General features: G+C 38.5%; 1 protein-coding gene across 10 annotated transcripts in view; it reads left to right on the top strand.

Annotated features, from left to right (window-relative positions):
• The window catches only part of RAPGEF2 (Rap guanine nucleotide exchange factor 2), a 240,526-nt gene extending 228,434 nt beyond the window's left edge, over positions 1 to 12,092 (top strand). For 4 of the 10 annotated variants that reach the window (XM_069493496.1, XM_069493500.1, XM_069493499.1 and 1 more), the window contains 5 exons: positions 1,470 to 1,622; positions 4,076 to 4,301; positions 4,891 to 5,450; positions 7,200 to 7,505; positions 10,037 to 12,092. In XM_069493496.1, coding sequence (XP_069349597.1) covers positions 1,470 to 1,622; positions 4,076 to 4,301; positions 4,891 to 5,450; positions 7,200 to 7,505; positions 10,037 to 10,062 — 1,271 coding nt within the window. In that variant the 3' untranslated portion in view covers positions 10,063 to 12,092. Of the gene's footprint in view, positions 1 to 1,469; positions 1,623 to 2,380; positions 2,504 to 4,075; positions 4,302 to 4,890; positions 5,451 to 7,199; positions 7,506 to 10,036 lie in introns of all 10 variants that reach the window. The other 6 variants (XM_069493495.1, XM_069493502.1, XM_069493493.1 and 3 more) reach the window with 4 other exon arrangements.
• Positions 12,093 to 16,392: the final 4,300 nt, after the last annotated feature.

Here is a 16,392-nt window from a genome sequence, read left to right on the forward strand (position 1 = left end):
CATTGAACAGAATGTAGATGTGCCTGAGCATAAAGCTATATCCCCCACTTTCCTAGAGAATATCTCTCAAAATGTTTTTAGGTCCATTGGAATTTACGAACTTTAGAAATGTAGCTGAAATATAATATGTTGTCTTATGTTTATTTAGCTTAACATAAATATTTAAAGTCATATCATATATTTAATTTAGAAATGCTAAGGGTTTTTCCCCTCACTCCAATTCTACATCTTTTAAATTGGTGTCTTTGTCATCACTAGAACCACTTTTGAAGTATCTAAGACAGCCTTCTAAGGCATAACATCTTCACACCCATCTACACTGTTTGAAGGATAGCACTTTCTGAATTTGTGCGTGACACTGGCCTTGGAAACTGTTTCCAAATCAAAAGTGTTCATTCTCATAGCTTTACTATAATTGGTATTTTCATGTATCCTGTGTATATTACTATTTCTACTTGTAATCAAAGTGTTGCTTTAAAAGTGATTTTTTAAAAAAAATTATATTAAAAGAACATCAAACCACTTAATAAGAGGTGAAATGAAGGATTAGATCTTTGTTAAATTTTATTGACTCCTTTTTAATGGATTCTGTTAAGTCTATGACCAATTAAAACTAGAAGTGATTTGAGGTAGTTTCAGGCTATGGTGCCTTCCCACGTATCTCTTTGTTGTTCAAAATAAGGTAATCAGGAGCACCTCATAATAATATGAGAGCCTTTGTAAAATATTTTAATATGACTCCCTCATTTCTGAAAAATAAATTGGGGGGAGTTGGAAATCACCTGCATGGGCATATATAGTTATTTTTCCCCTACCCTCATCCCACTGGATCCTACACTTGGCACTGGTTCACTTCCTTCTTCTGAAACCTTCTCCCATGGTTTCTGTGACACGGCACTTTCATGGGTCTCCTTGCCTTCTCTTTCATCTGTTTATTTGACCAAGTGTTATCTATGTAGCATTCTTTAGAGCTCTTTAATCCACTTTTTCTAGTTCCTGTTATCTCTGGGCCCTTTACTTTTCTCCTTTCATTCTCACTTCCCCTGAACTAACATAGCCAACACCACCAAAATATGTTTCCAGCTCAAACTTGAGTTCTAACAGTAAATATTCTTAGCTGTGCCACTTTCATCCTAAATTCAACTGTTTCCAAATTGTCTGTTTTTTTCCTTCATTGTTACCTAACATCGTGGAATAAAGATGGTGACTTTAAAGGTTTAGAATCTAACGTAAAATATTAAAAGCAGTCTGTTTCTCATACGCTGGCAGATACCAGTCTGAAACCAAACTGCAGGTATCTCATGGCTTCTATAAGCTTACTGTTTGGACCATGAAAACAAAGAACATATAGATTGAAAATAGGTTGAAACTCAACGTAATAATACAAATCTTAACATGAAAAAGATTTTGAGTCATTAATATTTTTTTTTAGTCTTAAAAATATATATTTAAGTTCTTTTCTTTCATAGGCATAAACTCTCCACAAGCTTTAAAGAAAATTCTTTCTTTGTCTGAAGAGGGAAGTTTGGAACGTCACAAGAAACAAGCTGAAGACACGATATCAAATGCATCATCACAGCTTTCTTCTCCACCTACTTCTCCACAGAGTTCTCCAAGGAAAGGTAGAACTAAATTACTTATTTTTTCCTTTCTCGAAATGTGTATACTTTGGGTATAATAAATTCCAGAGTTATGCATAATATAATTTTTAATAATAACTGAAGATGATGTCTTATATAATGTCTAATGGATTTTTTTCCCTCAGTTTATAAATTTGGAAGAATTCTGATACTTTTTAATGTTATACTTACAGTAAATGTATTAAATATATATAACTATATAAAGCTTTTTAAAAATACATTTAAATTTGTTGGTTGTAAGTATGAAAAGAATTCTTTTTGTATTAAAATTTGTTCTTACTAAATTTGGTTATATAACATTAATACAGAGAAGAGGGCTTTAAAAACATATGAAAAACTAATTATCTTCCTGATTTATTTTTTCATTGTATTAACACAGGTCTTGATTACCTTTTTTGTTGCTACCTTGTTTTATTTTTTAAAGAGACTACATTTTAGGCAATCAAAGTCTCCTTATGTCGATATTTTCTCATATTAAATGAGCAGAGAATTTCATGACTCTCCAGGCTACTTCTTCCTGCCGTTTAACTGAGGGGGTGTAGGCCAGTAATAAGTGGCTAAGACTTAGTTTTCCCTAGAGGAAGACCAAAAGGGTTCATAAATTGTTAGATTTCACTGACATAACAAATACTGCTCTACTTTGTAGATATTTCAGACCTCTGTGCATTTTGTGTGGGTATCAGTCTCTACCATCCTTGCTAAATGGATATATCTAAATTCTTTTCTCATCCTGTTGTCAGGTGGCAGTGGCAGTCAGCTGAGATCTTTTGGCTCCGGGCAGTTGGACTTAACCAGTTCCTCCTCTTCTCTTGGAAGTGAGAACAGTAACAAGAATAACAATGCACCACGGACCTATGGGATAGGTGGGGTTTATAGAACCAAAAACAGGGTGGGAAAGAGAGGAGTCATCTCATTAGTTAAAGAAAATGGGAGAATTCCTCCAAATGTCAAGTGTTCCATCTGAGTGATTATTTTTCTGGAGATATTTTTTTGAGCAGACCATTCAGGGACGGCTTTAAATCTTGTCTGTCAGAACTTGCAGTATGGTTTATAAAAAGACATTTCATAGATGAACACATTAAATCTTATCAAGACCTGTGCAGCCTTTAAAAAATAAATCAGGAATTACCAGTTTACTGAAAGGATGAGAACATACTTAAATTAGAAACATTCAGATGTTCTAGATTTATTTATTTATTTTTTAGGTAAGCAGCATTGAAAAAATTTGCATTGCATGCAGTCATATAAAACCAATGTTGAGTAACATGAGATCCTTAGTAGATAAGAAAAAAATGAATATTGAGAAAAAAGATTTAGATTTTCTTCACTGAAAATATTAAGACAAGGCCGGGCGCACACCTATAATCCTAGCACTCTGGGAGGCCGAGATGGGAGGATCGTTTGAGCTCAGGAGTTCGAGACCAGCCTGAGCAAGAGTGAGACCCCGTCTCTACTAAAAATAGAAAGAAATTATATGGACAACTAAAAATATATATATAGAAAAAGTTAGCTGGGCATGGTGGCACATGCCTGTAGTCCCAGCTACTTGGGAGGCTGAGGCAAGGAGGATTGCTTGAGCCCAGGAGTTTGAAGTTGCTGTGAGCTAGGCTGACGCCACGGCACTCTAGCCTGGGCAACAGAGTGAGACTCTGTCTCAAAAAAAAAAAAAAAAAAAAAAAAAAAAAGAAAAATATATATTAAGACAAGCCTCTTTCATTGTGACTTTTAAAGTTATTTTTAGTAATGAAGGAGAATTAAGAGTCCTTTCAGGACAAGAAATAGACATCTGTTTAGATACTTTATAGTAATGATCTCAGGGAAAAGCACACATTACATCTGTCAAAACAATGACCTTTTATGTGATTCAGCTGATATTAATGTTGAAAAACCAAATGGCAAAAATTCAGACATCTCCATCTCTTATTTCTTCTTATTTTTTTATATGTCTATTTAAAATGATAAATATAATATAGATATTTCCAGTTCAATTATTCTGTGCCATACTTAAAGTTCTAAAAACAGAAGACTCAGTTGAAAACAAGATTACTAGCTTTGTTTGCAGTTTGGAAAAAGCCATACTTTTAAACCTGATCAGTTATTCTTCTTGGTTTCTTTCATATAGACTAATAGTAGTATAATTTATAGCTAGGGAGCTAAGAATAGTTAAGTACTGCCATGTTTCTGCATCTTTTCTTAGTTTGTATAACAGTGTTTTCCTTTTTCTCCTCTAAACTTTGACTAAGCAACTTAAGCTTCATTATAGTAAAAAATTTATCTCATAGTCACCTGGTCTCTACAAGTAAAATGGGTTTTATCCTCCCCACTTTAATGGTGATATCTGTGCCTGCATTTTATTTTTGCTTCTATTTGGTAGGCTTCCATTTTATGTTATAAACCTAGAGTGTCTAATTAATATGGTTGTATTTCTCACGCAGGCTATACTTTGGCTCCCAGTGGTACTGTGGATAATTTTTCAGATTCTGGTCACAGCGAAATTTCTTCACGATCCAGTATTGTCAGCAATTCTTCTTTTGACTCAGTGCCAGTGTCGCTGCACGATGAGAGACGCCAGAGGCATTCTGTCAGCATCGTGGAAACAAACCTGGGTGTGGGCAGGATGGAGAGGCGGACCTTGATTGAGCCGGATCAGTACAGCTTAGGGTAGGCGGCTTTACTGAGTGCTCTTTTGCATTCCTTCTTCCATCTCTCTTTTAATAACGAGTCCTTTCTTCCAGATACATATTTTTATTTATTTTACATAATGCCTAAGACATTTGCTCCCATCCCAGTTCTGATGGTCAACAATTTCTAGATAAAGTACCATGCTATTTGTGTTGCACAGACTGCTTTTTAAAGTCAGGTTTATTCGTTATTGGAATACAATTGTTCTGTGCCGAATGCAAAAGGTGACTCCAGGATATATCCAGTTCCTTTGTACAAGCTGCCTTCCTGAATTAATCAAATTATATTGAGCCATCCTTAATGTTATAAGGAAAAAAATTTTTTTTTATCATAGCAAGTTGTTGCTTTTTTCCCCATGTTTATTAAGTAGTAATGACAAAGTGAGAAAACTGGACGTGGCAGAACTCGCCACTATAATGCAATTCAGTGAAACTTTCATCCTCTTCCTGGAATAAAAGAAAGCTACCTTTTTAGGAAAATAAAAAACATGATACTTTGGTTTTATCATAGGTGAATTAGTTTAACAGTCTTGCTTTTATTTTTTTTCCTTTTTTGTTTGACCATTTAGGTCCTATGCACCAATGTCGGAGAGTCGAGGCTTATATGCTACAGCTACAGTAATTTCTTCTCCAAGCACAGAGGAACTTTCCCAAGATCAGGGGGATCGCGCTTCACTCGATGCTGCCGACAGCGGCCGTGGGAGCTGGACGTCGTGCTCCAGTGGTTCCCACGATAACATACAGACCATCCAGCACCAGAGAAGCTGGGAGACGCTCCCGTTTGGGCACACTCACTTCGATTATTCAGGGGATCCTGCAGGTTTTTGGGCCTCCAGCAGCCATATGGACCAAATCATGTTTTCTGATCATAGCACAAAGCATAACAGGCAAAATCAAAGCAGAGAGAGTCTTGAACAAGCCCAATCCCGGGCAAGCTGGGCATCTTCCACAGGTTACTGGGGAGAAGACTCAGAAGGTGACACGGGCACAATAAAGCGGAGGGGTGGGAAGGACGTTTCCATTGAAGCTGAAAGCAGTAGCATAACGTCTGTGACCACTGAAGAAACCAAACCTGTTCCCATGCCTGCCCACATAGCTGTGGCATCGAGTACTGCAAAGGGGCTTATTGGTAAGTAAGGGGCTTGTTGAGGGACTTCGTCATGTCTGGATCATGGCTTTAATCTAACTTACTTCAAAAGTAAAATTATATATTTGTGATGCTTTTCCTCATTTTGTCCATTGCTCAATAGGGCTTCAAATTAGCAGTATGTTCAGGATTTTGAAATGAATACTGGGTTTTCTGGTCAGGTACATATAGACATATTCCTACCTAGTAAAACATGCAATAAATCCTAGCTGTCAGGATCGGTAGATTGTTATTGTGGCTATTATCAGGATGCATGCCCATTCTTCCTAAATGAAGAATTCTTCTTTAACTGAAACAGTTTAAATGTTTTGTTTTATTTTGTTCTCTTGATTGCATTTAGAACTTTACATTTTGCGTGTTCGGAAATCTTCCATTGATTTTTTGATTTGCAAGCAAATCATTTCTGCAATAAACAAATTCTCTCTGTACACTGTAGAATGAGGGAAAACACAGCTTAGGTGTCAGGCAGATTGGGATTTGAATCCCTGCCTTGCCACTTTACTAGCTTTGTGACATTTGGCAAAGTACTAAAGTGCCCATACCCTCATCTGTAAAATGAGCTGAATAATTTCTACTACTAGGGTTATTATTATTTCTAACTTCATAGGGTTGGTGCGAGCATTAAAGGAAGTCTATGCAAAGTATTTAGAACAGTGCTGGATAGTCAATCCATAATACATGGAAGATCCTGCTGCTGTCTCTGTTAAAGGCTCTCACGTTCCCTCAGCCCTGCCGGGATGTATTTTCTATGGCATATTTAACATCACTACAGTTGAAGTGTAGGAATAGATTATAGGATATAGAGGGACAAATTCTGAAGTATAATCATTATAGACCTTTTTGTTAGGGAAATTGTAGTTATTTTGCCATGTAAATAGTCATAGGTAAATGTCAAATTTAATACCTTTTTAAGCTGAAGAAGAAGAAAACAGTACATGTTCTTAGGTTGAACTCTTTCAAAGGCTTTCTCATAACAAACTAATACTTAGAATTTTTATTGCGAAGAAAGGAAGAATGATTTTTAGTTTCTAACAACTGAGTCTAGAAAGTTGACGAAACTAAAGCTTTAGTGTTACTTGCCTTTGCAGATTTCATGTTCTAGGTCATGAGCACCAATAGAAGGATTTTAAGAAACATAAGCACCTAGTTTTAGAGCTTTTAGATCAGTACCCTTTGTGCTACATTTTCAAATTTATTTTAATTCACTATTTCCCAAAGTGAAGTCCAGAGACCTGAAAATAATATGGAATTGATTTTCTGCCTGGTAAAGGGAAATGCCCAGCAAAGATGGAGGAGCCACCTTGTGTGTGGGGCAGGGAGAGGGAAAGCAAGGGAACTTTCACCACGTGCTAACATGTTTCAGGCGCAGCCCAGGAGTTTGAGGTTGCAGTGAGCTGTAATTGAACCACTGTACTCCAGCCCACGACCCAGAGCAAGACCCCGTCTCAAAAAGGAAAAAGAAAAAAAAGATAAAAATACTTAGATGCCTTCGTAGTTTCTCTCGCCAATTACTTCATCACTCAGAGTTAGCCATCATGAATATTTGGTTTAGTTACATCCATACCCTGCCCTGCCACGCACCCACACTTCTATCCCATACCACACAGAATCACATTTGCTACTATGCAGTGTTTACTGTTTTAATAATTATTTTTAAATTTTTTATGAACATTTGTGGCATGAAACAAGTCTACAAAATTCTTAATGGCTGGCATATTGCCTCTACCGCAGCACGAAAGGAGGGCCGGTATCGAGAGCCCCCGCCCACCCCGCCAGGCTACGTTGGAATCCCCATCACTGACTTTCCAGAAGGGCATTCTCATCCGGCCAGGAAACCTCCGGACTACAACGTGGCGCTTCAGAGGTCTCGGATGATCGCCAGACCCTCCGACGCAGCTGGGTCTTCGCCCGCACAGCCGCCACACGGGCACCCGCCGAGCAGCAGGCCTGTGAACAAACCTCAGTGGCACAGACCCAACGAGTCCGACCCGCGCCTCGCCCCCTACCAGTCCCCAGGGTTTTCCACGGAGGAGGACGGTATATGCACATACATGTATTCTTAAGAGCTTCAAGTTAGCTGTGTTCTCTTATGCTGCCTGTGAGCTTCCCAAGGCATCTCTGTTTTCTTAATACTGTGGTCAGCTGTGTCTGTGTCTCCATGCACTACACAAAGATCATTTTATACTCAGAGTTCCAAATTTAGGGTTAGAGCTTTTGACTGCTTTCTGTGTGTGCTTGCGTGTGTGTGTTTGTGTGTTTCCCTGAATGGCTCAAGAAAGGCCCAAGATTGGAGAGGGAATCGCTTTTAATAAAGTGTGTACCCGGCTGGATTTTTTTTTTTTTTTTTTTCTAATTCTCACCAAAATTGAATTGCTTCTGTGGCCCTATTTTAAGGAAACAATTACAAATTTCACAAGTTTGTACTATTTTCAAGAATCTTTAGAAACATCTTGAGCTGTCAAACTGGATGGTTAAAGTTTTCTGTAGAATCATTACATTTGGACTCTTAATGAATTGAGGCTCACGCCGGGTGAGGTGGCTCACACCTGTAATCCTAGCACTCTGGGAGGCTGACGCAGGAGGATCACTTGAGCCCAGGAGTTTGAGGCTGCAGTGAGCTATGATCACACCTCCTGCACTCTACCCATAGCTAAGAGCAAGACCCTGTCTCAAAAAAAAAAAAAAAGTTGGGGCTCATTTGGAAATGAAAGTCTGATAAAGAAATATACTTTATGACTTTTTTGCCTTCTTTCTACAAATCTACCTGAACATGCTGGATTGAGGATGAGAAGGGAGATCATGTCCCCCACCCCTCTTCTTCAGGTTTTCAGTTTAACATGTTTTACTACACAGTCATTGTAGAAAAAAGCAAAACATTATAAAATTACTTATCATCCTACCACTTGCAGATAGCCACTATTAACATTTTGTTATATCCTTCTAGACTTTTTAATGTGTATCTGACTGTATGTTGTTTTTTTAAAAAAGCACATAATATTTTGGCCGGGCGCGGTGGCTCACTCCTGTAATCCTAGCACTCTGGGAGGCCGAGGCGGGTGAATGGCTCAAGGTCAGGAGTTTGAGACCAGCCTGAGCAAGAGCGAGACCCTGTCTCTACTAAAAATAGAAAGAAATTATCTGGCCAACTAAAATATATATAGAAAAAATTAGCCGGGCACGGTGGTGCATGCCTGTAGTCCCAGCTACCTGGGAGGCTGAGGCAGGAGGATCGCTTAAGCCCAGAAGTTTGAGGTTGCTGTGAGCTAGGCTGATGCCATGGTACTCACTCTAGCCCGGGCAACAAAGGGAGACTCTGTCTCAAAAAAAAAAAAAAAAAAAAAAAGGCACATAATATTTTTAATACCACCTGTACTGAGATAAATTCACAAACTATAATATTCACCCATAAAAGGCATAGTTTTTAATATTGAAAACTATATTCTGAAATGTATGAAGACAAACCAAGAGTTACATAACAATAAATTTTCTTTAATATGGTGGAATTAATAATATAAACACTATCAGCTTATGTATAATTTTAAAATACCACTTCATCTGGTAACTACTAAAATGTCAATGATAGTTGCCAAAATGACCAGAAGCCAAAAGAATTTAACTACCTTCCAGAGAGGCTGTCTATACAAACCTAACCTGGACTTAACTAAGTAACTAACATGAACTGTCTTAGTTAAAAGCCACAAGCTTATTATGAAAGTATTAATACTTTTTTTTTTTTCTTGAGACAGAGTCTTGCTTTGTTGCCCAGGCTAGAGTGAGTGCCGTGGCATCAGCCTAGCTCACAGCAACCTCAAACTCCTGGGCTTAAGCGATCCTACTGCCTCAGCCTCCCTAGTAGCTGGGACTACAGGCATGCGCCACCATGTCCGGCTAATTTTTTTCTATATATATTTTAGTTGGCCAGATAACTTCTTTCTATTTTTAGTGGAGACGGGGTCTCGCTCTTGCTCAGGCTGGTCTCGAACTCCTGACCTTGAGCGATCCACCCGCCTCGGCCTCCCAGAGTGCTAGGATTACAGGCGTGAGCCACCGCGCCCGGCCATGTATTAATACTTTTAAATACTCTGATGAGCTATATATTTTAAAATTTGTAAAAGGCCATGATTTTCATAATTCTAGGTCTGTAGTTAGCAACTGGGGGTGATTTTGTCCTTGGGGGATCCTTGACAACATCTGGAGATGTTTTTGGTTGTCACAGCTGGGGGTGGGGGTGCTACAAAACATTCTGCAATGCCTGCCCAGGAAAAAGCACATGGTATTTTATAACTTTTTCCAATGAATTTATTATTAATAACTTTCTGACCAAAAAATATATACTATATGTTTTTAATATTATATATTTTTAAATATATGCATTGTATTAACACCACATTTTTGTGGCGTTAATCATTGCCTTAGGAAAAAAGACAAGGATTTTAAATGCACTATACTGAAAAGAATAGCTGTAATATTTTTATTTAACCCATCAGTGAATAGATTCTCTATAGCACAAGAAATTATTTGCTTGTTCATTGATTCCCCCCCCCCCCCTTTCCTTGCTGTGTTTGCAGAAGATGAACAAGTATCTGCTGTTTAAGGCACAGGCGAGCCACCTACAAGGAGAGCACAAGAAGACGTCCCTATCATTGGAGCCTTGGAACTCACATTCTGAGGATGGTGGACCAGTTTGCCTCCTTCCCTGCCTTAAAAGCAGCATGGGGCTTCTCCCCTTCTTCCCTTCCCCTTTGCATGTGAAATACTGTGAAGAAATTGCCCTGGCACTTTTCAGACTTTGTTGCTTGAAATGCACAGTGCAGCAATCTTCAAGCTCCCGCTGTTGCTGCCTGCCACATCACACAGTATCATTCCAAATTCCAAGATCATCACGACGAGATGATTCACTCTGGCTGCACTTCTCGATGCCTGGAAGGATTTTTAAAAATCTTCCTTTTAGATTTCAATCCAGTCCTAGCACTTGGTCTCATTGGGATAATGAGAAAAGCTAGCCATTGAACTACTTGGGGCCTTTAACCCACCGAGGAAGACAAAGAAAAACAATGAAATCCTTTGAGCACAGTGCTTGTCCACTTGTTTACAATGTCCTCCTTTTTAAAAAAAAAAAAAAAAAAATGAGTTTAAAGATTGTGTTTAGAGAGTAAATGTTTTATCCATTTAATGATTACAGTATTATTTTGAACCTTAAGTAGGGTTGCCAGCCTGGTTTCTAAAAAACCAAATATGCCGGACAGGGTGTGGCCTCACCAAGAAGAGGGGAAGACCTGGCTTGTGACCCTGTCTTCCCACATCCTTCTGGCCTCACCCATGAAGTGCCCTATCCTGGAAGTATAAAATGTTAGCCAATTACTCGAATACCAAGACACCTCATCTGCTCCTTCCCCAGCGGGTGGGGTTCTTCTGTAAAACTGTTTGCACATGGCCAGGGGAGGGAAATAGGACTCTCATGTCCTGTCTGAGCCTTATGGAGGCAGGATAGTGTCATTTGAAGGGCGTGTCCTGCTCCATTGAGATGGATGGCAAACCCCATTTTTAAGTTATGTTTCTTTGATTTTTGTTACTTTAGAGTTTTAGTTTTTGTTTTTGTTTTTTTTTTTTTTTAAGAAACATTTATAACTGGACAGCATTGCAGTGAAAGCAGCTTGGGATGTTGGAGCTAATGCCAGCTGTTTATACTGCTCTTTCAAGACAGCCTCCCTTTATTGAATTGGCATTAGGGAATAAACAAGCCTTTAAACGTGATAAAAGATCAAAAACCTAGTTAGATATGCCAGCCTTTGCAAGGCAGGTTAGTCACCAAAGACTAACCGCCAAGTGGCTTTATGGACGCTGACTATACAGAAGGCCTAAGTGTAGCAACCATCTGCTCACAGCTGCTATTAACCCTATATTGACTGAAAATGACCCCTCCACTCTATTTTTGTGTTGTTTTTGCACAGACTCCGGAAAAGTGAAGGCTGCCAATCCGAGTAGTACTCAAATGTGAGGAACTGCTGGTCTTGGATTTTTTTTCCATTAAATTCAGCTGATCATATTGATCAGTAGATAAACGTAAATAGCTTCAAATTTTAAAAGTGGAATTGCAGTGTTTTTTCACTGTATCAAACAATGTCAGTGCTTTATTTAATAATTCTCTTCTGTACCATGGCATTTGTCTACTTGCTTATATATTACATTGTCAATTATGCATTTGTAATTTTACATGTAATATGCATTATTTGCCAGTTTTATTATATAGGCTATGGACCTCATGTGCATATAGAAAGACAGAAATCTAGCTCTACCACAAGTTGCACAAATGTTACCTAAGCATTAAGTAATTGTAGAACATAGGACTGCTAATCTCAGTTCGCTCTGTGATGTCAAGTGCAGAATGTACAATTAACTGGTGATTTCCTCATACTTTTGATACTACTTGTACCTGTATGTCTTTTAGAAAGACATTGGTGGAGTCTGTATCCCTTTTGTATTTTTAATACAATAATTGTACATATTGGTTATATTTTTGTTGAAGATGGTAGAAATGTACTATGTTTATGCTTCTACATCCAGTTTGTACAAGCTGGAAAATAAATAAATATAACATAAAGCCTTGCCTACATTCTTAATGAATCACGAATGCTTTTTATTATTGAAGTGGAATAGAGGCCTTTGGTTTCACCGCAGAATCAAGTTCTCAGGAGGTCGGAAGAGATTTAGCCTCTTGGTTGTTAGAAACTGCCCAATACCTATTTATAATATTTTGTGTAGCTTTCTGTTGATTCAAAGAAATATCATCAATATTACCACCAGCCACAGCATATTCAGAATTCAGTATTTCTTGAGGTTCAGTGAAAAGTGAAGATGGTATCACAACATATTTATATAACATTTGTCTTTTGTCAACCTTTTTCCAATAACAGTCTCTGTGGGATATAATATTTTGATTCCCAGTATATATACTGAGAAATGGGACCTCAGAGATCTTAAACTGACATTCCAGATCATGAACACTAAGAGTACCATTTAGCTAATGATTCTAGACTTCTAATTAGTACATATTATTGTTATGTCTATGAGTGCTAATGTGTGGTAAGTCTGAATAATATTTCAGTCTATCAAAGGGGCACTTATATTTAAAAAGGTAAAAATCAGTTAAGTAGCAGCCTGTATTAAGCACATTTTGAAATCAATGACTCAGTTTCTTATCTTCAAGCAAGCATGACTAAAAGTATTATCCATCAATCACTGGGAAGTCCAAGAAGATGAGTGCAAGTATATAGAAGCACTTGCACAAGATGTTAGAGAGCGTCAGGGACTCTAACAGGGAGTCAGGAGAAAGGTCCTCCTGACACTAAAGCAAAGACGCCCACTGACCAGACTTAAACATCTTTCTGAAGCATTTGTGCTAGCTATTTAGCGGAGTAAATTTTGAAAATCTGGCCACCAAAACAGTTTAGAGAATTAAAAGTTGCCATTCCAGTAGCTTCAACTGTACTCATTAAAAAGTGAAGTTACTAGGCCGGGTGCAGTGGCTCACACCTATAATCCTGGCACTCTGGAAGGCCAAGGCAGAAGGATTACTTGAGCTCAGGAGCTAGAGACTAACCCGTATCTAGTAAAAACAGAAAAATTAGCCAGGAGCAGTGTCGCGCGACTGTAAGTCCCAGCTGCTGGGGAGGCTGAAGCAAGAGGATGTCTTGAGCCCCAGAGTTAGAGGCTGCATTGAACTATGATGATGCCACCGTACTGCACCTGGGGCAACAGCGTGAGGCTCTGTCTCAAAAAAAAAAAAAAAAAAATGAAGTCACTATATATATATATATGTGTTGTTATATGTTCACCTCTATCTTTTCATTATAAAACTAATTACTCAGGGACTCCTCTATAATGTCCTTCAAAAAGTTTAATTTTCTCAAACTTTAAAAAAAAAATACTAAGAATCTGATGTTTTGGAGAATAATCTCTTCATCATCACTTGTATTCTGCTAAAAATATGACAATATGACAAATCAGCCATGATTTGTTATCCTTTTTATGTTTTTAAATTATTACCCTTTTGGCCGGGCACGGTAGCTCACGCCTGTAATCCTAGCACTCTGGGAGGCCTAAGCAGGAGGATTGCTTGAAGTCAGGGGTTTGAGACCAGCCTGAGCAAGAGCGAGACCCCATCTCTACTAAGCCATAGAAAAAAATGATCTGGACAGCTAAAAATATATAGAAAAAATTAGCCGGGTATGGTGGCGCATGCCTGTAGTCCCAGCTACTCGGGAGGCTGAGGCAGGAGGATCGCTTGAGCCTAGGAGTTTGAAGTTGCTGTCAGCTAGGCTGACGCCACGGCACTCTAGCCTGGGCACCAGAGTGAGATTCTGTCTCAAAAAAAAAAAAAAAAATTATTACACTTTTATGTTTTAGGCTAATTCTTTGTAGCACAAGACTTGTCTCCAGGATTTTAAGAAATAAGTATTTGTCAGATGTAAACAGTAGCAGTGACAGAGTTGAATCTGTGTTGTGTTAATAATAGAACTCTGCTAAAGCAGTTTTAGGAATTTGTAGGAGGTTTTGGTGAACATCTGATGCTCTTCACCCTAATCAAAGAGGCCAAACAGATGTGGGTCTGTATTTTTATACATACAAGTTAAAGCCCTCTGAATATTTTTCTCAGTTTCAATCCATTTTCCTGCTGTTGAAAGGTGTAGATTTTACGGTTATGTACACTTTGATATGTTTTATCTCCAGTTCACTGATAATATCTCAAAATATTCTTGAATGATGCAAGCCGCTGAGGATGTTTGTATGAACACAAGTATTAGGTCTGTATTTCTCAATGCCAATGCACTACATTCATGCCAAAGAAAATTAGGAAGCTCTCTGAGTCCTTCATCCCATAATATCTCATGATCTTGTTCTTTAAAAATAACTCACTTGGAGAATAAAAGTAGGGTAGCAACTGAGGAGTCAAGTTGTTGATTTGAGAGGTGAATGATTTTGTGAATATTCACTATGATTGTTGAAAGGAGCAATAATACAATGGAAATGTGTAGAGCAGACTGCAACCGAGGCCAACATGACAATTTTAAGCAAGATTTTTAAATGACTGAGAATTTATCTATTTGAGGGTAAAAAACATTGAAATATTTATAGGCCGGGCGAGGTGGCTCACGCCTGTAATCCTAGCACTCTGGGAGGCCGAGGCAGGTGGATCACTCGAGGTCAGGAGTTCGAGACCAGCCTGAGCAAGAGCGAGACCCCGTCTCTACTAAAAATAGAAAGAAAATTATCTGGCCAACTAAAAATATATATAGAAAAAATTAGCCGGGCATGGTGGCGCATGCCTGTAGTCCCAGCTACTCGGGAGGCTGAGGCAGTAGGATTGCTTAAGCCCAGGAGTTTGAGGTTGCTGTGAGCTAGGCTGACGCCACGGCACTCACTCTAGCCCGGGCAACAGAGCAAAACTCTGTCTCAAAAAAGAAAAGAAATATTTATAAATTGCACTTTTTCCAACATCACATTTTGGCCACATACAAAGCAAGCACACTAAAATCCTTGCCTATGTTTGAGATTGTACTTACTGTCCAGCTAGTTTTTACAATGCCATGGCTATATAACAGAAAAATCTAAAGAAGTGATCAAAGCATTGTATGTAAGGTTAAATCCTGGAAAAGGCTTTATTTCATCTGCAATCAATATTAGAACAATTTTTAGAACGGGAAAAATTTCTAAGCCTAGAATATCCGAAGTAAATTTAGAGTCAAATGACCAATTTTATATAGAGGAGACAAAAGTGAAAACAAATTCAGTCCTAGGTGTTCAACACCTCAAAATTAAAAGCTAGCTTCATTTTTTTCTGCAGATCATTTAATAAAATTTAAGAAACTTTTAATATTAACTAACTGACCTAACACTGAGCAGTGGACAAATGCCAATGTGGTCAGACGGGAATCAATGAAGTAACAATATCTCAGAATATTTGAGGTTTTCTTTATATGGATTGGAACTTTTTTTCCCAAATAACTATAAAATTGGTTTAGGATCAAGCCAGTGTCACAATTGGCATTAAGATGAAAATATGTACAATGCTTCTAGATATAGTTTAGTGAGCTAATTTCATTCATATTGTGTACTTTTAGTAAAATATTTACAGGTTTTACTAAAGTGAACTGAGGTACCTTCAAGTTACATGTCGGTATTTTAGAGGAGCGTCTCCCGTATCTCAGCCCTTGGATGGGAAAACCTACTAAGTGATCCACTTCCTTGATCATGACTGGATCTAGAAATCTGTGGATTTATATAAATAATCACCGTTAAAGACACAAAATACTTTAAAATGTTTTAATTTTTTTCTCCTTCTCCAGACCCAGAAATGAACCCAGAATTTATCGGCTTTACACATTAATAAGCCTTGAATTTCCTACTTAATCTTTCACAAGTGGCTCTAAGACAGTGTTTTCCTTCCTTCCTCGGGGCTCACCCAGAGTTGCCCCTTTGCCCTCTTTACGTTAATCAAGGAGACATTCCCTGCTGGAGGTCACGTTACTGCAGGAGATTCTTTGATGAGCTGACACCACCCTCCTGCCACACGCTGGCGCGGCCTCGCTGTGTCTCTAAGTGGAGCTTTGTCGGCCCAGACAGGAAGACTCCACCCTGGTGTGGCCGCCACAATGAGGGGTCTGTGCAGCAGTGAGCTTGAGATGATTTTCAAACCAGCGCCTTAAATATGTTTTTGGAACAAAGTGGGATATAAATAAATAATAGATATTAACCATTGCGGTGCTTTGTTCTCTTTGGAATATTCTTAAATCAATTTCTACCGTAAAATAGTTCCTCCTCCCCCTTGCCGGTCCCTCCTCCTTTTACGGCTCTCCCGCTACGGTCACAGTTACCACGTTCCCTGCCCTGGGAAGATAGTTCCGTTTTTATCATAGTTTTCTTT

The sequence above is a fragment of the Eulemur rufifrons genome, chromosome 18 (assembly GCF_041146395.1).
Source record: "Eulemur rufifrons isolate Redbay chromosome 18, OSU_ERuf_1, whole genome shotgun sequence".
In the NCBI taxonomy this organism is placed as follows: Eukaryota; Metazoa; Chordata; class Mammalia; order Primates; family Lemuridae; genus Eulemur; species Eulemur rufifrons.